The sequence below is a fragment of the Vigna unguiculata genome, chromosome 3 (assembly GCF_037176805.1).
Source record: "Vigna unguiculata cultivar grain cowpea cultivar isolate G323 ecotype 2 chromosome 3, ASM3717680v1, whole genome shotgun sequence".
Classification (NCBI taxonomy): domain Eukaryota; kingdom Viridiplantae; phylum Streptophyta; class Magnoliopsida; order Fabales; family Fabaceae; genus Vigna; species Vigna unguiculata.
The window spans coordinates 50,335,495-50,355,689 of NC_140794.1; the positions used below are offsets into that span (position 1 = coordinate 50,335,495).

At 34.8% G+C, this 20,195-nt stretch overlaps 2 protein-coding genes across 3 annotated transcripts; one reads left to right on the forward strand and one right to left on the reverse strand.

Annotated features, from left to right (window-relative positions):
• The first annotated feature begins 665 nt into the window (after window positions 1-665).
• LOC114179078 (kinesin-like protein KIN-4A) lies at window positions 666-13,221 on the forward strand. 2 transcript variants are annotated; one of them, XM_028065286.2, is made up of 26 exons: window positions 666-1,222; window positions 2,244-2,390; window positions 2,480-2,629; window positions 2,906-3,165; window positions 3,727-3,914; window positions 4,023-4,147; window positions 4,769-4,805; window positions 5,425-5,516; window positions 5,632-5,739; window positions 5,825-5,941; window positions 6,042-6,135; window positions 7,656-7,768; window positions 8,255-8,350; window positions 8,446-8,559; window positions 8,666-8,782; window positions 8,870-8,950; window positions 9,432-9,503; window positions 9,592-9,685; window positions 9,786-9,817; window positions 10,184-10,281; window positions 10,376-10,468; window positions 10,576-10,797; window positions 11,152-11,314; window positions 11,641-11,793; window positions 11,867-12,170; window positions 12,877-13,221. In XM_028065286.2, the coding sequence occupies exons 1-25, from the start codon at window positions 1,106-1,108 to the stop codon at window positions 12,077-12,079; spliced, it is 3,096 nt and encodes a 1,031-aa protein (XP_027921087.2). In that variant the 5' UTR covers window positions 666-1,105; the 3' UTR covers window positions 12,080-12,170; window positions 12,877-13,221. The 2 variants fall into 2 exon arrangements, with proteins under 2 accessions (XP_027921087.2, XP_027921088.2); XM_028065287.2 differs by lacking the exon at window positions 666-1,222 and having other exon boundaries at window positions 2,484-2,629.
• A 2,391-nt stretch (window positions 13,222-15,612) lies between these two features.
• LOC114178257 (Leucine-rich repeat protein kinase family protein) lies at window positions 15,613-19,224 on the reverse strand. Its single transcript, XM_028064065.2, has 2 exons — window positions 17,629-19,224; window positions 15,613-16,652 (listed from the first exon to the last, which is right to left on the reverse strand). Exons 1-2 carry the CDS (start codon window positions 18,974-18,976, stop codon window positions 16,093-16,095), a joined length of 1,908 nt encoding a protein of 635 aa, XP_027919866.2. The 5' UTR covers window positions 18,977-19,224; the 3' UTR covers window positions 15,613-16,092.
• Between the last annotated feature and the right edge of the window lie 971 nt (window positions 19,225-20,195).

The window sequence follows — 20,195 nt, forward strand, 5'->3', positions numbered from 1 at the left end:
ACTATTATAAAACGCGCTTGAAATATTGAATAAACTTAACAAAATTTGATTAAATGACTAAATCTATATATTTTGAGAAAATAAATGATTAATTTGGTTCAAAGTTTCGAAATGAGCTAATTTTAAAATTTACTAAGAAGTAAACGACAAAACCATATTTAATCCACTATTCATAATGTATAATAACGTGTATTCTTTGTTCAAATACAATTCCTAAGTAGGATTATCATATAGGATATTTTTTATTCAGATATTTAACATTGATATATACTTGAAATTTAAATTCACGAGTCATATATATATATATATTCTATATAAACTCTATCGGAAAAAACTTTTAAATCATAAATAAGAATGGAAAGCAAAGAAAGAAAAGCAAAGGAAGCCGTATCATTAGGTCACACGCCACACAAAACGGTATTTATATAATACCTTTCATCATTAGTTTTTTTAATAAATAAATAAATTAATTAGGAGTTGGTTTGTTTGTCCTTCTGCAGTAGGAGGAGGCGGTGTTAACTTAAAGAAGAGAGATAAATAAATAAAAAATAAAAAATAAAAAATAAAAGTGGAGGGAAAAGAGAGTGGCAGAGAGGGAAGGGAAGAGTGAAGACAGTTGGAGGCGGGGACTTAACACGAGAAAAGAGAAGCGAAGAGAAACAAAATAACCCATCTAATTAAAAAAATAAAATAATATTAAAAAAAGATTAAGGAGTGATAAAAATAGAGAAAATCAATTGAGAGAGAGAGAGAGAGAGCGTGCATCTCCATAGCCATAGAAGATAGAACAGAGAGAAGAGAAGAAAAGAGAAGTAGTGAAGAAGAAGAAAAGTGACACTGATAGTGTTGAAGTTGTTGTTGTTGTTGTTGCTTAGCGGTTTCTGCTCCGCTACTCTTCAAACGACGCCTTTTTTTGTTTGTTTCTTTCTTCTTCGTTTTCTCTCAACAACCACCACTTCCTCTTTCTCTCTCTCTTGCTGTTAAATCCACCTTCCTTCTCTCTCTTATCTTCTGCTGTTTGCTGCTGCATCGTTTTCTTTCATTCTAATCCTAACTGTTCAGTCAGACACAAAACACATTCACTCACGTTTTTTGGCTCTTTCCCATGGAAGCATCGGAGAATTGTTCTGTTAAAGTCGCTCTTCACATTCGTCCTCTCATTGCCGATGAACGACAGCAAGGTTGCATTGAATGTGTTTCCGTCACGCCTGGGAAGCCTCAGGTACTCTCTCTCTTCTTCATTCACCTCATCTTCCTCCTTCTTTTTTCTTTTCTATTTTTATTTCCAGCTCTCTGTTTTTTGTTTTTTACTATAGTAATAGTTATTAGTATTTGCTTTGTCGTTTTGCGGACAATTCATTAATTAATGGCGTCTTCTTCTTTTTTCGGCACCCGGGTTTGCTTAATTATCATTTGGAAGATTCTTTCTTTCTTTTTGGGTAAATAAAAGTATTATTATTAATGGCTGCATTTATGATTCCTTTCTTGTTTATTTAGCATTGAAACTTAGAATTTGCTTCAATCCTTTTCTAGAAAAAGAAAATTAATAGAAGTCCAGTTTCACAGGTTTCTTTCACTTACAATTTGGGGTTGTTTGATTTGATAAAATTGGTATTCGAAAGGATTATGGAGTTTTACTTTTGTACTTTATGATTATATTATTGTTAGTCGTGGGATGAGTGAGGCATTTTCCTCTTTCATGCTATGAGTAATTTTCACTCAGCTCGTCCTATTATGGATTGGTTTCTTGTTTGGCATTTTTCGTTGTTTTTCTTTATCTTACGCGCAATGAAATTGATCCATGGGACTGAAAATTTGCCATTACATATGATTTCAATTCTGGGAATTTATATCAGATTGTTTAAGATTTTTTTAGTCAATTCACCCAAATTATATTTGGAAAATTTCCTTTTGTATTAACCTCAGAACAGGGAAATAAAATGATTATTTATATGAAGATATACATGCAACCTTAAGAAAAATAAAACTTGTTCTACTGTTTGGACCATGGACTTAAATTTTAGAGAAACACGCTCTTCTGCATCGATGTACTGTATGAAATGAATTAAGACGAGCTTTAAATTGCGTGCATTTCAATGGTGAAAGCTTACTTCTTTTGAAGATTGTGACTATGAACTCGTACTTTTCTGATATTTTTCTGGTACATGTGGAGAAGTTGTGAGTGTGCACATTTCTTGTGCTTTTGGCTCCGGAGAATTTGATTATGGTATTTCAATGACCAGATTCAGATTGGATCGCATTCCTTTACATTTGATAATGTTTATGGAAATGGTGGATCTCCTTCGGTTGACATGTTTGAGGAATGCGTTGCTCCATTGGTTGATGGCTTATTCCAAGGATACAATGCTACAGTACTTGCCTATGGTCAGGTTAGGTTCACCTTGCATGTCAAGGACTGTTGAAGTTGAGAAATATCATTCTGTTCATCTTTTGTATTTGACATTCGTATTTGCCACAGACAGGATCTGGGAAAACGTATACCATGGGAACTGGCTATAATGACAATTGTCGGATCGGATTAATTCCTCAGGTTATGAATGCCTTATTCAACAAAGTTGAAACACTAAAGCATCAAACAGAATTTCAGTTGCGAGTCTCCTTCATTGAGGTATATCTACTACGCTATGCGGGTTTGTATATGAAGAATCGTACGTTAAATTTTTTTTTTTTTTTTAAATTTGAATCCTTATATGCGGTTTAAATAACTGGTCAAATTGAGGATGTTCCATGTGAAATGATTTTCCACACGGCAGTCTTTTTTGAACCATTGATCCAAACATACCATTGGCTGGCTGTGCTTGTGCATTGCTCTTCATAGAAATAGGAAATGTTTCCATGAACTCTTATTCTTGTCAGGGACTTAATTATGCATTTGATTTTGAAGATTTTAAAGGAAGAGGTCAGGGACCTGTTGGATACGGTATCTTTGGGCAAATCAGACACCTCCAACTCTAATGGCCATTCTGGAAAAATAACTGTTCCTGGGAAGTCACCAATACAAATTCGTGAAACAGCAAATGGAATAATAACACTGGCAGGAATAACTGAAATTTCTGTAAGTACATTACATGAGATGTCTGCATACTTGGAACAGGGTTCTTTAAGTAGGGCAACGGGAAGTACAAATATGAACAACCTGTCCAGGTAAATGAGTTCTCAATCTTCCTTGTCCACCTAATAAATAAATGATACTTGATGCTGTCATTTTGTGTTCGGATGCTTAAGAAAATTGTAGTTTCCTTACACTGCACATACTGGCCCGTTGATATTTTAATGTTTGATGTGAAATTTTACTTTCTTTCATTGTAAACCTTTCCAAGCCAGCACCACTGGCGCAAGCTACCTTTGATCCTTTTTACAAGAACCATTTTGGGCTGTTTTCTTTTGGTCCTTTTTATAAGACCCCCACCAAATTGTCTGCTACTTCTTTTTAAATTTCCTTAATTACTTAACAGTTTTTCTTGTCAGTGATAACAGTAAATGTGGTAAATTTATTACTTAAACTCTCTTGCAAGAGGATAAGGGAAGATCCCTAACAAGAACATAAGCAGAGATACAACCATTAATTAGGTGGAAAAAGATAAAGGTTAATAGTCAATGCCACCATATAAATTAACTTAATTCCTTATGTCCCATGATGTGATTTCCATTAAATTTGATCTTTATAATCTAATAATTTGTTATTTCCTCTTTTGCTTGTACTAGTCGGTCACATGCCATTTTCACAATTACATTAGAACAAATGCACAAGCTCCATTCTGTTTCTACCACCAATGACTCTTCAGATGAGGATATGGGTGAAGAATACCTTTCAGCAAAGCTCCATTTGGTAGATCTAGCTGGATCTGAACGAGCTAAAAGAACAGGTTCTGATGGCCTTCGTTTGAAAGAAGGTTTGCAATACATGATTAACCTGAATACCTTGTATACTTCTGAGTCAGAGAGAGTGTTCCAATAATTGAAATTATAATGACAAGGATTTAATGACTATTTTTCAATAGGAATACACATCAACAAAGGTCTTCTTGCTCTTGGTAATGTCATAAGTGCACTAGGTGATGAGAAAAAGCGAAAGGAAGGTGTGCATGTTCCTTATCGTGATAGCAAACTCACTCGACTCTTACAGGTTAGGGATATTTTATTGTTTGGAATACTCGTTATATCTATAAACACTCACATACACAGACTATCAATGTATGGTTTAAACATCAAGATTTGTTCCTTTTACAAGTAATCACTCCTCTCAGGTGATATGGCCCCTATTTATCTAAAGACTGATTAATTATGTTTTTTCCATTTGGATAGCTTTTAGAACTGGCGATACTAGTCAATTGTCTCTTGTTTTTGCCTTTCTGAGATCATATTTGCCATACCTTTCCTTTTTAGTGGTTTGTGCAATGCCATGAAAATTCCTTGCAATGATTATGTGTGTATGTGTGTGTGTGTGTGTGTGTGTGTATATATATATATATATATATATATATATATTTCAAAATTTAGCCAGTTAAGGATTCTATGTTCTGTATAAATATTTCTGGACTCCAACTTCTTTGTGGTTTTCAAGCTTTCAAGGAACTAACTACTGAATACAAAATTCAAAGTATTCAGTGTATCAAATATTTAAATTTTGGTGTTGACATTCTTTTGAGCTTACCCTTTCCAGTTAAGGTAGGAACTAATAATTCTTAGTTTCTTAATGTCAGTTTCTAAGAAACTTTTGATCCAAAGTCACTGACCCTTGTTGCAGGATTCACTTGGTGGAAACAGCAAAACTGTCATGATAGGTAATACTTCTGAAAGTTGATTCATGGCTCTGAATACCTGTGTTTAAGCATGTTCCTGCTTTGCTTTTTGTTCAATCCACTTAAACTAGGAAATATTCCTCTCCAGTTAATTTTGTATTGAAGCCAGCTTATTGCAGTGGAGTTTTTATTTTATTAATGTATGAGCCAGTTAACGAATTTTAAGTTCTTTTAGTAACATTTGTGGGTTCTTGGTTCACGAAGACATTTTTTGTCATTATTTTTGGGTAGCTTCCTATCATATAATATCACAAAATCTGATGGACTGTATTTTCCTTTCTCTTATTACATTTTAAGAAAACTTACTGATGCCTTTTTTTACATGCCATATAGACATAATTCATCATGCAGTTTGATGGAAAAGATTCTGATGCCAAGCATATCTGCCACTTTCATTGCTTTTCAGATTAAAGCATATGCTGGCTTTGTACTCTACATGATGAATTGAAGATATTTTTTCCTCTTTTAGACATATTAATTAGATATTTTAATGTGTATATCTAATACAGTACTGTATAGATAAATTAATAATATTGTTTCTCTAATCAAAAGTAATTTTTTTACATGCTTTTCAATCCCAAAATGGTTCCTCTTTGCCCAGCTTGCATAAGTCCTGCTGATGTCAATGCTGAGGAAACTCTTAACACTCTCAAATATGCAAACCGTGCACGCAATATTCAAAATAAGCCTGTTGTAAGTTTACACAATTCTTTTATATATTACATTCTTCTCCTCTTATTTGAGGAAGATAAGGAAATTCATTCTGGTCAAGTTTCATATGCTACAATCTATATTGTTAACTTTACAGGTTAATCGAGATTTAATATCCAATGAGATGCAGCAAATGCGCCAACAGTTGAAGTACTTGCAGGCTGAACTCTGTTCTCGGGGAGCAGCTCCCTCTGATGAAGTGCGGGTATTTGTCTTAACTGAGACTTGCACTTTAAGTTAGCACGAGATCTTTTCTGGTTCATGTATATCTTGCTGCTCGTCTTGTACAGGTTCTTAAGGAAAGGATTGCTTGGCTTGAGGCTACTAATGAATATCTTTACAGAGAACTTCATGAATATCGCAGTAGATGTGCTTTTGTAGAGAGATGTGAAATCGATGAACCAGCAGTATGTGAATAGGAGAATGCTTAAAATTTAAATGCATGTTTTTTTTTTTTTTTTGTTGATTAAACACTATCTCATAATTATTATTATTTTTTTCTCTCAGGATAGAAACATTTATCTCATGAAAGCTGATGGGCTTGAGAGGCGCTTTCAGAGCTTAGATTCATCTGACCATCCCATGGTTGGAAGTATATCTGGTAGACATGAATTAAGCTGGTTTTTTAGTCAAAAACTGATTTTTATTTTTAATTTAAGAATATCTATATATAGGAATTTTAAAACTGGTGGATGGGGAGAGGGAATGAATAGCTCGTTCTCCTGCTCCATTATTTTGGAAAAATATGTTTTTTATTTCCAGTTCCTGCTTCTAGTACATATTACACATTTATGGAAGGTTTGCATTTGGCATATATGTATAACAAAGAATGGCTAAAAACACAATCAAAAGGGGGTGAATTGATTGACACAAAAGTCTTTTACAATTTGGAAGAAAACTTTGCTTAAAATTGACGATGATGGGAGAAATTTAATGCAGTAGTTAATGAATGCCAAAAACAATAAAAATTCAAGATGATTGAAAGAAAAATCTCAAGAACATACAAGAAAATTTATATTAGTTTCCTGAACCTACATACAGTTAACCTAGAAAATCTGAGTTGGGTTTTTCACTAAACATCTTGAATTATGCAATTACAAAAAACACCTATGTAACTAGAACAAGATGTACAAATTATTCCTTGAAACACCTTTAAGAAAATTTGCAAAGGTAATGAAAACACAATTATCTACAACGCACGTCAAACATTGGTGCAAATATATCAAATTAGATTACAAGAAAAACAAAGAAAGATATTACTTGGTATGTGACATATTATTATTGAAAATCCTATAGTATGATCACCCCTTTTGATAAATCTTGAGCACTTTTTTCAAACAAAATGTAATATGTTATACTCCAAGAAAGCTCTTCTTTAGAAAGCCACTAAGCTCTTTTTTGAAATATTGAAAGGTGGTGTTTTCATAAGAAAACTTGAAGGATTCTCTTTTTAAAGCAATTTGATAGAGATTTATGATTGTTGACCGATATAATCGATTATGTTTAAATATAATGATTATCATGTTCTTCATGTAACCCAGAAAACATTTTGAATCAATATGATCGATTATTATTAAATATAATCGATTATTTGTGAATGTGGGGTATTAAAATTACTCAACATAATAGGTTATTGCTTGAAATAATCAATTATTTTTGAAACATGTGAAAACCAAATTTTGACCAACATAATTGATTATTTCTTAATATAATCAATTATTTCTGAACATAATCAATTATTATATTCAGAAAAAGAATAAAACTAGTTTTTCAAAGCGAATTTGCTTTAGATTATCTTTGAGATTTATTCATGTTTTACATTTTGATGAAACTATAGATAATGAACCATCGAGAGTAGAACACCAACAACTAGAGGTGCATGCATCATCAAAATCATCAAATCTACACATCATGCTTTGTTGTGCTTTGCTACGGGCATGGGAATCTTGGGGATGAATGATACAAAATTAAGTAGTAGATTTATACCTGTTTGTTATACCATGTGTTTGAGATGTTAAGTTGTTCCCCACTATGCTTGTTTGGACTTGTTGAGTGAAGCTTTTATACTTTTGGTTCAGTCTTCAACATTTGAACGTTCTCCTTTCTTTCCCCATTTTGCAGGTGAAGATTCAAGGGAAACTGACGAAGAAGAAAAAGAGTTGGAACATGTGCTATTACAAAATACCATGGATAAAGAGATGAATGAGTTGAATAAGCGGTTGGAGCAGAAAGAGGTTTCATTTTTATAATTTGTTTTTGAGACTGTGGATAGAAGTGATAATAAATGCCTGCTTTGAAATTTATTTTTTTAATCTAATTAAGCACAATTCAGAATTCATTTTTTTGTTAAACATCAAATTTAATGAGTTGCAAACTCGTGAATCTATGTATAATAGAAATACATTACTCAAGCAATTTTCTGGCTTCTATCTAGCGTTAAGAAGTCAACTCAAATTATTTCAAAGTATTAGCCTAGTCAGCACTTCTCAAAAAGCAAACCACGAAGGGTATTGGAGTGTGCTAATTGGTTTAATTGATTCATATGCTACTATCACAAGGGCCACAGAGAGCATACATCAGTAAATGAGTGTTAAACTTTATGATTTTCCATATGCGGATAAACATTAGGCTTTTTTCATCATATCATTCTGCATCATGTTCAAACAGAGTGATGGATTTTCTACTGATTTTCTCAACCTATCGCCCTCTTTTCCTTGCAGTCTGAGATGAAGCTCATTGGAGTTGATACTGAGGCACTCAAACAACATTTTGGGAAGAAAATTGTGGAACTTGAGGAGGAGAAAAGAAAAGTACAGGTTGGACTGAACTTATTTAATTTTAAATATTTATGAAGTGCAGTGTTAGAAGTCTATTTTTATCCCAATGATGGATTTTGGACTAACAATGACAGGAAGAGAGGGACAGATTATGGCATGAGGTAGAGAATCTTGCTACTAATTCAGATGGGCTAGCACACAAAACCCAAGATGTTCGTGGCCAAAAGTTGAAAGCATTGGAAGCACAGGTTATTTTTTTACTCGCTTTAATGTCATTCTCGAGTCATAAGGTTGTCATTCTTTGACCATGACTTTTTTTTTTTTTTATTAATTTTTTTAATATTGAAACATCAGATTTTAGACCTCAAGAAGAAACAAGAAAGCCAGGTGCAACTCTTAAAGCAAAAAGAGAAGAGTGAAGAAGCTGCAAAAAGACTGCAGGCTGAGATACAGTATATCAAGGCTCAGAAGGCCGGTTTTGATTTTGTTGAGTGGATGCATTATCAACTGCTCTTTTTCTGTTTTCATTTCCAACAATTCTATTCGCATACATTGCAGGTTCAGTTGCAGCATAAAATGAAACAAGAGGCTGAACAATTTCGACAATGGAAGGCCTCTCGTGAGAAGGAGCTGCTCCAGGTGGTTTGCTTAATTTTATAAAGATGTCTGTTGTCTTCATAATTTGTTTTATGGTTTAAAAATTGCAGAGGAGTTTCAATGTGTCTTACTGTGATTAATTTGAGATCCCTCTGAGCACTCCTCTGTGCTTTGTCTCAATATGGCATGCCAAATTTTTGTTATATGTTGCAATTTTCTTGTGCTTCTTAATCTCACCCCATCTAATTATTGAATCCATGTTTACATAGCATTTAATGACTAATGTAGATATAGAAGTATTTGAGTTCTCATAATGTTTCTAAAATTGCGATATTTGTTCATGACATGGTATCAGAGTATCTGTGGCCAAATGGTCAGTAGAATGTTAATATTCATTTTGTTCTAGAATTTTATTATTGTGATGTTTTATATAGTAGTTATTTCAAACTTTAACTCTATTTGTTTATTGTACTTAGAAACTTTCCGTGCTTGTAATTTTAATTTTTGTTTTTATTTCAAGCAGTTGAAAAAGGAGGGAAGAAAGAATGAATACGAAAGACATAAACTTGAGGCTCTAAACCATCGCCAAAAAATGGTAAGTCAAAGATCTGAAGATATATAAAATTGCCTTTTGATTGATATGAAATAAGAACCAAGTATCAATGGTTAATTATTGAATGCAGGTTCTTCAAAGGAAGACAGAGGAAGCAACAATGGCTACAAAAAGGCTAAAAGAACTGTTGGAATCCCGTAAATCGTCTCCTCGTGACAACTCTGGTAGAACTGAACTTGGAATTATTTTCCTTTTACTGTATACAAACACACATATAGATGTATATATTATAGTTTACTAACTTTTTTTTGGTGTCTCGTTCAGTTTATTCAAATGGACATCTACATCCCGGGCTGGTAATAAACTATGCTTATCTTACATACTGTATTAAGTAATTTGTCAACTTAAGAGACAACATGACTGTTGCAATAAACAAACTCAAATTGGTAAACTGACCCTTGAACCCATAAGTGAAACTTTGCCATCCTTGTGAATCCTTCGTGAAATTCATAATCTTTGTATGAGTTATGAATCAGGGTAACAAACAAGTTTATTTAAATTGTATTTAATGAAATTTTGCTGTTGAATTCTCTACTTGCGTAATAAAATTTGTATAATTTTAGAGTTCCTTCCTTACACATACCTTTCAAATTGATTTTCCTGCTATCTACAATTTCAAACAAATTTGTTTAAGACAATTGTAATCTGATTTGTATGTCCAGGTCAATGAAAAATCCCTCCAGAAGTGGCTTGATCAGGAGGTAGAGGTCATGGTTCACGTGCATGAAGTTCGTGCTGAATTTGACAAACAAAATCAAGTGTGAGTGATCACGATTTTTCCTCCTTTTTCCTTTCCAGTAAAAAATGCCACACTCCCAAACTCACTTCATTGACTCTTGATTGAATATTTTTAGCCAAGCTGCACTGGAAGAAGAGTTGGCTTTACTAAAGCAGGATCAGTTTTCAGATGAGCTGAGTGTTCCGAAAGGAAAGAGCAAATATTTGAGGTAGAATTTATTTTCATACTTCCGTAAATGCATGGTGTCTTTCTGTTGCTATTTTGGAGCAATAGATGTAACTCATGTCTTTGTCATGTTTTGTATTTGTTTGTTAGGTTGTTATCCATGTCGCCAGATGCAAAAGTTGAGAGAATAGCTTCTCTTGAGAACATGCTGTGCATGTCTTCAGTTGCTTTGAAAGCCATGGCTTCACAACTTACTGAAGCAGAAGAAAGGGAACGCACGCTAAACAACCGTGGTCGTTGGAATCAGCTACGCTCAATGGGAGATGCAAAGAATGTGCTTCAGTATTTGTTCAGTGCTACTGCTGAAGCAAGGTGCGTATGGAATATCTGAGGAACTAATTTAGCTTTTCTAGCTTTTTATTTATATCTGTTGACTGCAGTGTAGAGAGTTATGGATTTCTAGCTACGAACTTTTCTTAGTATTCCAAGGAAAAAATAAATCTTTAGTAAATAACCAGAGAATCTGAGCAGTTTGTCGGATGGTTTTGTTACCAGATATGATTATTTCCTCTCTACTGAGTTTATCCACTTTATGAACTGGGCATTTGCTCTATTTTTTACCTGGGTATTTGTTCGGTTGGCAATATTAAATTCCAATTTTTTTGAGATTTTTAAATTTTTTGTTTCCTATATTTCAAGTAACGGTAGCTAGCATCATCTTTACAGGTGCCAACTGTTGGCAAAGAATATGGAACTTAATGATTTGAAAGAGCAACTAAATGAGCTTGTAGCACTATTACAACAAAGTGAAGCACGAAGAAAAGAACTTGTAAAGGAGGAAAAAATAAGGGAACAAGCTGTTGCCATCACATTGAATACACCAGCATTGGTGAGAATTTACTCATTCTATTTGCAATAAACATGAGTTTGTGTGGTAAAATGTTTCTGCTCCAACATTAGACAGCTACAGGTTGTCTGGTAACAACCATTTGAATTAGTTTTGTATAGGATGTACTACTTCTAATGGAGCAGATGATTTTGAATGACCGTCTAGAACCTCATAACCTTTGTTTTATCAGAGGTCAAAACATTTATATCTATTATTTAGATCTTGACTTAGATCAATTGTGGCTTCTTGATCACGCAAGACATCTTTCAAATTTAATCTTTCATTCATTTATATTATACTTATATTCAGCTTCTGACTGAAATCAGGAAAATTCACGGTCGTTGAAACACCTTGCTGATGAAATGAGTGATCCGTTGTCTCCAATGTCACTTCCTGCACCAAAGCAACTCAAATTCACACCTGGAGTTGTTAATTGGTCTGTCACGGAGTCGGCTACATTTTTAAACGAAGCACGAAAGGTACCCTGCTCCATTCTCTTTCTCTGATGACGATGATATTTTTTTTTTTCAGTTGTAATTGTTTTATATTCAGATGATACCCATTGGGGAGCTGTCAACTAAGAGGCTAGCTGCTATGGGACAAGCCGGAAAACTTTGGAAGTGGAAGAGAAGTCATCATCAATGGCTGCTACAGTTTAAATGGAAGTGGCAGAAGCCCTGGAAACTCTCAGAATGGATCAAACACAGTGACGAGACCATTATGAGGTCAAGGCCTCGAGCACAAGCTTTAATTAACGTGATGTGATCTTAAGTTCATAGTAAGGAACATGTATGATTCAGAATATCGACCCCTGGTATGTTTCAACACGGCTTGCCAAGAGGACAGTTGATTGCAGGTAATCTTTACCCTGTTTTTTCGCAAGCTATTTTTGACGCCCAAGACTTCTTGCTAAACGTATTTTTATAATCTTTGACGTACTACCTAAGAAAAAGTATGACATGGATTCTTATGCGTATGAACTAACTGAAAATATATGCTACTGGAAAAAGAAAATAAAATGAGTTAAAATTTCCTAATGTACCTTAACTTAATAAAATGAGTTTCATCCTTTAATTTCTTCATCAGGAATTAAATACTTTGATTGAAAAGTTCTCATTATTGGAAATAGTCCAAGTATAAGTCGAAGTCCCACATTAGATAGAATAGACAAAGTTAAACACTATATAAGAATAAAAACCTATAATATATTATCTTAAGGTATTAGGATAAAAGTGATGTCAAATATCTTATATGTTTAAGACAAATGTCAAATATATATAGAACCTGATGACTATAACTCTCATATGATATATAACCCAACACTCATGAACTAAAAGCAATAATTGGATGTGATTTATTTACATTGCTGACTTATGCTTTTTCTCCGTAAGTGCTTATATCTCGTTTATCATATCACTTTGATCTTTCCAACTGATTGGGTTCAGAATACGTGGACACTGAATAGAATCAGCTGATTTTTGAATGTTTCATGTAATTTATTTATAATTGAAAATTGGATTGTAAGCTGGAATTATTCTCATAAATTTACAATATGCATGCAGGCATGATGTAAATTGGACTTGTCAGGGTCTTTTTTGCTGAGATACAATTTGGTTGTTGGAGAAAGTTGTGATAATTCTGTGTAGATTGTAAGTTGTAATAAGAGATGGTAGGCGTAGATAGGCATGGACAATATCAGAGGACGGAATTTATGGTAATATAGGTTGATCGGGTAGCTTGAACATGTGCATAGGTTAGGATATGGATGCAGCTTGTGAAGTTGCCTCGTGTTAATTCTGTAGTTTTTTATTTTTACAAATTTTGTGAATTGTGATCAGTACAGCGTGAAAGTCTTTTTTCTTGTACAGATGTAATATATCCAGAAATTTCTTGTGTTGTTTATGTCAGCTAATTGTCTTTATATTTGATGCTTTTTCAATTCATTGCGACTGAGATCCACCGCAGTCCCTGGAAACACAAATGGCTGAGCTAATGGACATTACAAAGTTCGACTTAATATATATCATTAAATATAAATATCCCTGTATTTAGTTAGTCGCGTGTGTCTTCATGTATATTACAGCGGAAACATGAAGATACTGAAATTGAGGAAAAACTTGAAAACTTAATTCACAATATAAGTCGCTTAAAAATATATAATAAATTACTTTTAAATAATTTCAAAGTTTAATTAAGTTTTAAATTTTTCATTTGAATATTTTTAATTGAGTCTATAATAATTTGTTTCTATTTATCAGGTCCTCAATTTTTATAATTTTGAATTAAGTTGGTGTTATATAAATTTAGTTAATTGAATCATATGAATGTTATATCGTTCTTTCATTTTGTTTTCTTGTTTATGAGATTTTGTGATTATTTTAAAATAATGTTACAGTTAATGATAGTAACCATTTTAAATTAATTGCAACAAAATCTTACATGTCTTAATAGATAGAGAAAAGAAAATAAAATGACGACCGTGACTCAATTTAATGAAAAGAAATTAATAGGTAATAATTCAATAAAAAAAACTATAAAATTGAGTATCTAATGAAAAAAAAAATCTAACGGACTCAGTTGAAAATATTTAACACTGAAAACTTAATTTATACAATTTTTCATTTTCATCTTTTAGAAGTATTTACAGAAAACTACCTGTATTTTGAAATAAATTGAAACAATTAAAAAGTTACCACGTTCAATTCCCCTCTTAAAAACATTTTAACGGACAAGGTTATTTAAACATCCATTTTGTTTAACATCCTAATAACAGTTACCACCTAAAATATTATATTTTTGTTGTCTTTTATAGTTTTCTTATTAGGTGATTTTGTCCCCTGGAGTTCATTTAGTGTTCGAATTTAATTTAGAAAACTAAGTTAAATTTAACTCAATTGGATTTTAAAAGAATATTAACTTTTAAGTTTGTTGAAATTTGAAATAAATTTTACTTTAAACTCTACAAAAATATTGAATATTTATTATACTTGGTTTGTTTTAAAGTTATTTTTGTTAGTGAAAACGAACTTGAGGGTGTTATTCCTTTTTAGATAAGGTGATGTGCGACGAGATGAGAGTGTTGATTTATAGGAAAAATTTGAAGGTTTCTCGCAAGTTTGAAGAGAAAGACGGAGAAAGTCACGGTAAATGTAATTTTTGGATTATCCTTACTTTTTTTTCGCTTGCATTATAAAATTGTGCTAGCTTGACCTACCATAGTTGAATCGTGACAACTGAACTTGAAAACAGAAGAAGAAAAAAATAGTTCATGACGAAGCATAAGCGATTTTGATCGAAGATGAATCATTTCTTGCCGAAACGGAATTGATTCTGGGCCCGTGGAATCAGTTATCTGCTTCACAAAATTGATTTCCTAGTAAGCAGAAATCAATTACTTTTATGCTTTATGGTAAATAATTTAAATCGATTTTAATTGATCATTTCTCAATATGGACAACGATATTTACCTATTCTTCCTCATCCATTTTTAACTCTTCTAATCATCTTTTAATTATTTATTCTGATTTTTTTTAATGGAATGATTTGGTGATTTAAAGATGATTGAACTAGTGAGGTCAAAATTGCATAAAAAAAATTATCAAAATATTACTATCCTCAATTTAAAATAATTTCATCAATTAAAATCTTTTTTACTTAAATTAATCACTCATCTTATTTTAACTTAATTTCTACCATTCACATTTTATTTTAAATTAATTCAATCAATTAAAATCTTTTTATTTTGAGCAAACTAAATTTTATCATAAACAAAATTTGAATTTTAAAATTTTATGAATTAAAACTCTATCTATTACATTAATACTCAAACTTTTATTTCATTCATTTTCCCTTCCACTCTTTTTTTCCTTAATCCAATAAACCTTTCCACCTTTTCCCTTATTTCCATCCTTTTTCATTCTCTGAAACCTATCTTCAATTTGAAATTTATTTCTACATCAATATGAATCCGAAACCCTTCTTGGAGGACAGAATGTCAATTGGTTTTGAATTTGAAACAGATTCAAAGTTCATTTCCAGAAAAAAAAAAAAAAAAAAAAAAGGTCCTCTGCTTGCCCCACACCTAGGTGTGGCTGTCTGATACAAATTACAGTAGAACGGTGTAGCCTGACGTAGTTGCCTTTGACAGAAGAAAAAGAAAGTTGTTCAACACAGACTCAACCAAATTTTATAGTTCATTTAAAATTACTACTGCCTTTAGAGGAATGGGCTTTCTTGTGTAGGCAAAACTAGTTTCCTAGAACTAAGATTGACCAAAAAGGAGGGGACTGAGACTAATGTTGGATAAAAATTTAAAAATAACTTTGTGAATTTCAAATATATATTTCTGAATTTCAATATACACATAAACAACAAAAAGTACTACTGTGCTAAGATTAAAGGTATTTTAAACTTCCTTCAAAGATCAGCTGAGTCAAGTCTCCATTCAACCTTTTTCAGTTTTTTTTTTCTCCCTTGGTTGTCAGAGAAACGGAGAAAATTTCAATAACTCAAATGCATTATAATTCTATGTTACTGTGTCTATAGAACTAAGAAAAACTGCACAAACCAGCCCCGGCAGATAATAGAACCGTAACATCCGATGCTTCTGCATTTTTCACTGTATACCTGGTGAGATTTCGGCAAAATGAGTGCTTGATTTTCAGCCTGGCTTGCAAAATTACTCGTCTAAGTTCGTCCACGAGCGACAAATTTCTTTCATTTTCAACAACAGGACAAAGAGAGCCCAGTGAGGTTTAGATAAATATATAGTTCAGAAACTAAGAGATGCCAGTAAATGAATTATCCTCCATCGAAACGCTGTCCTTTATTCCCTGTATCATCTTAAGGACTTGCCACATTGCTGGCCTCTGCTCCGGCGAGGTTGCACTGCAAATACTGGCAACCTCCGTGAGCATCTCTAGCCGGTTGTCTTCACTGCCATCATCATCCCTCATTGTTCTCACCCAATCTTGCAAATCCGCTGGTGCAAGAAAAGGATGTTGGGAAGGGTGTTTACCCGTCAAAAGCTCTAATAGAAGCACTCCAAAAGCATAAACATCAGACTTGGATGTGGCTCTGCGGCTAGAGTTGCGAGCCTCGGGTGCTTTATAAGCCGCAGAATCGGAATCTTCAGTGAACGAAGGATCTGCAAAGAAGGACAAACAATAGTCCGTAATACAGGCTTCAAAGTCCGTCCCTAGAAGAACGTTAGAAGATTTCAGGTTGCCATGAATTAGAGTTGAAACTTGATGTATATAAGCAAGTCCATGTGCCACATCTTCGGCAATTTTCAGGCATGATGTCCAATGCAAAGGCTTCGCCCTCGCCGATCTTGAACCTGCACATGCAACACCTATCTTGGTTAAGAAATTATGCGTAATCAGAAACAGATTGGTCCCCACAACATTAGGCCACATTAAGACTTCTGACACTGAACAGCAATAAAAATTGGAAATTTTGAAATAAAAGTGCATTTGGCTTAACAAAAGGTCAACCGTATTAAGCACCGCAGTCAACCTGGCATTGAAATAGTACACACATATCACACATCCCAACCAAAAATAAAATAGTCCAAACAGAAACAAATACAACCCAGCCCCGTGACTGTCGACATCGGCCACCAAACCCCGAAAGCCAGTGCTCATAAGGAAAACAACAGTAAAAAACAATTGAGAAAAAGGCAACACACAATACAGACCTATCTGACAAAGCGTACCACTCCACATACAACAACCCTTTGCAGAACAACACATCATCCATCAAATCAAATTCTAATCGAAGCACCATCCCCCACAACATTTATCCTCAGTCTTCTTCGAAACTTCAACTCCAAAACCCAATTTTGACATTAGAATGAAGATTTTGAAAATGGCACATCATTGCCATTTCGACTGTAATGGCAAAGTTTTTAGATTCTTTAGTACAGAAGTTGCGACTGTTGGCGCAAAGTCACACTTACCTATACTTTCCCGAAATATGACGAAACAGTAACCAAAGTTCAAAAACTTGATTACAGAGCAGAAAACGCAGAAGTGTAACGTAACCGGCAAGAACAATAAGTGAAGAACTGAGCATTTACAATAAGTTAAAAGGACAAAAAAAATCAAACCTGTGAAAATTAAAATCAACACATGCATTGAAACTTTTGAAAACAAAATTCTATCCCAAGAGTAAGAAAATTGCCTTCAAGTTACGGAAAGAAATTTGGTTCATTTCACACTTTTTTTACTCGAAGAAAAAATTTATACAAACAGGGACGGACTAAACAGTGCAATTGAATTCATAATTGATGTTAATAAATGGAAAGTGACTACCGTGAACGAGGTTGAAGAGGCTGCCATTGGGCTGATAATCGTATATGACAAGCCTCTCTCCCTTGGCCTGAAAATAAGCCCTCAAAGGCACCAAATTGGGGTGGCGAAGCCTCCCCACAGCCTCCATGTGGCGCTCAAACACCATCCCATCACTCCCCCCACTCTTCCCCCCATCCAACCTCTTCACCGTCACAATCAACCGCGAATCCAGCACCGCCTTGTACGTCGTCCCCACGCTCCCCCTCCCCAGCAACTCCGCCGAAGCCCGCATCAGCATCTCCAGCGTATACTGCTGCACCTCCCCGCAGCAGAACACCAGCTTCCCACTCCTGTGCGCCTCCTCCATCCTCCTCACCTTCACCTCCCTCTCCTCCACCTCCACAACCCCCTCCACCTCATCCCCCTCCGCAACCACCGCTTTCCCCGCCGCCGCCTGCCTCCTTCTCACCACCGAACCCACAGACAACCCAAAACCACTCACAACAACAACCGCCACAACAAAGCCGACAACCACTAGCCCAGTCTTCTGATGACGCTTTGTTTGTGCAGAAGCAGGCACAACCAAAATACCCCGAGACTGTTCGCTCTGACTCAACGGCGCCGTGGAGGTGGACGTGGCGGGGCCGAAGAAGCGGGAGCGCGAGCCACACTCTCGGTGAACAATCTCCCCGCAGAGGCCAGGGTTTCCCGAAAAGGAGGCAGCGTTGAGTTTAGAGAGGGTCGGGGTAACGGGAACAGGACCGGTGAGGTTGTTGTTGGAGACGTTGAGCAGTTTGAGCGCGGTTTGGTTGAGCGGAGGGAGCGTGCCGGAGAAGTTGTTGGAGTCGAGGCGGAGGGCGATGAGACGGTCGAGGAGAGTGAGCCGAACCGGGATCGAACCGGAGAGATTGTTGTGGGAGAGGGAGAGAGTGAGGAGGCGGTGGAGGAGAAGAAGAGAGGGGGGGAAGGAACCGGAGAAGTTGTTGTGGTCGAGGAAGAGGGACTTGAGGTTGGTGAGAGGGGAGAGATCGGGGATGGGCCCGTAGAGGGAGTTGTTGCGGAGGCTCATGACGCGGAGCTGGTCCAGTTTCGTGAGGGTGTCCGGAGGGAATGGGCCGCGCAGGCCCATGGATTGGACGACGAAGCGGACCACTCTCCCTTGTGCGCACTTCACGCCCTCCCACTCGCAGTAGTCGTACGGCTCGTTGAGAGTGTAGAGGAGCCTGTTGTCTTGGTCCGCTTCCCGTTTAAACGACAGCAACCACACCGCGTCGGAGGACACCGTGGAGCCACCGCAATCGGCGAGGCTGATTATCTGTAGCAACAGAAGGAGCAGTGCTGCCGTTGCCCTTCTGCTACCACCATGCATTGTTTCCTCTTTCTGTTTCTTCGGTTGTTCAGGTTTTTGGTTTTTGAGGTGAAACACATTTGTTGTCGAAACTCTGAGTATATCCTCTAACAGTAGTGGGAAGCAGCTGGATTTCAAGTCCTACTCGACTCACGTGAAAGTGGGGAATGCTGCAAATTATTACCTAATGTTTTCCCTTTTTCCTAATGATATAAACTCTCTCTCTCTCTCTCTCTGTCTATCCTCGTGCGCTTTTCTTTATCTTTTTCTACAACACCCATTTCCAATCCCATCTCATCTCCTTTATTATATCCTACAAAATGCTTAATACTACTCATAATCAAACTTCACGCATTAAACTTTTTTTTTCTTCTTATTAAACTCTAATCATTACAAACTCAAACACGTACTGCTTCTCAATTTCACATTATTATTTAACGACAGTTCTGTACCTATGATTTTTACGCATCAATTTTACCTAATTTTACGTAATCTTATTTTCCTCTCAGAATTTGCATCTAAAGATCTCGTTAGACTTATTGTCTAATTTCTTAACAAGGTTTTATAAACAAAATTGTTTATTACCTAAAAAATCTATCTCACCTAAACATGAATTATGTAATGTAATGGTCCTGTGTGTTCCCTAAACAAAGTTTCTTTTTAGATTCTCACGAACAACTTAAATATAGAAATATGAATTTTAGAATGTTGCTTGGCGTGGTTGGTTATGGTCATGGTCATGGTCCTAAGGAATTTTTAGCCATGTTAGATTTTCTGTCGCGCAAAGTGCAACATTTGTAGCATTTCATTAACCAACTCTACTAGAAAATCGAGTTGATAAGGAATTCTATATTTGATATGCTACTTATGTAACTGAAACTAAAGTTATATATCACTGTTCTATTTAATCTGTATTTTTAAGATAGCTTTTGTAGGGAGTTAAATATATAATAAATTTTATTATTTTATTAACTATAATAAAATAGTTATATAGTTTTTATTTATTTTTCTCTCTTCACCTGCAAAATTGAATTATTTAAAAATTGAATATATGAGAATGTAATTAATGTGAGATCTTGAAATTTATAAATCATAAATAAATACAAACAGAATTTCTAAAATAACCCAATACTTAAAGTGAACATACAAAGTGTTAACTAAAGTTTTGAGTTCTAATTAAAGTAAACAGTATATATTAGAAAGTGAAATCTATTATAAATTTCATAACAAAGACTTGTTA

Coding starts and splice junctions, on each gene's coding strand:
- LOC114178257 (XM_028064065.2), bottom strand. CDS start 18,976: ATGCATGGTGGTAGCAGAAGGGCAACGGCAGCACTGCTCCTTCTGTTG. Junction 16,653..17,628: donor CCTCTTCAACCTCGTTCACG/GTAGTCACTTTC, acceptor TTGCATGTGCAG/GTTCAAGATCGGCGAGGGCG.
- LOC114179078 (XM_028065286.2), top strand. CDS start 1,106: ATGGAAGCATCGGAGAATTGTTCTGTTAAAGTCGCTCTTCACATTCGT. Junction 9,686..9,785: donor GTCTCCTCGTGACAACTCTG/GTAGAACTGAAC, acceptor TGTCTCGTTCAG/TTTATTCAAATGGACATCTA. Junction 11,794..11,866: donor TTTTAAACGAAGCACGAAAG/GTACCCTGCTCC, acceptor TTTTATATTCAG/ATGATACCCATTGGGGAGCT.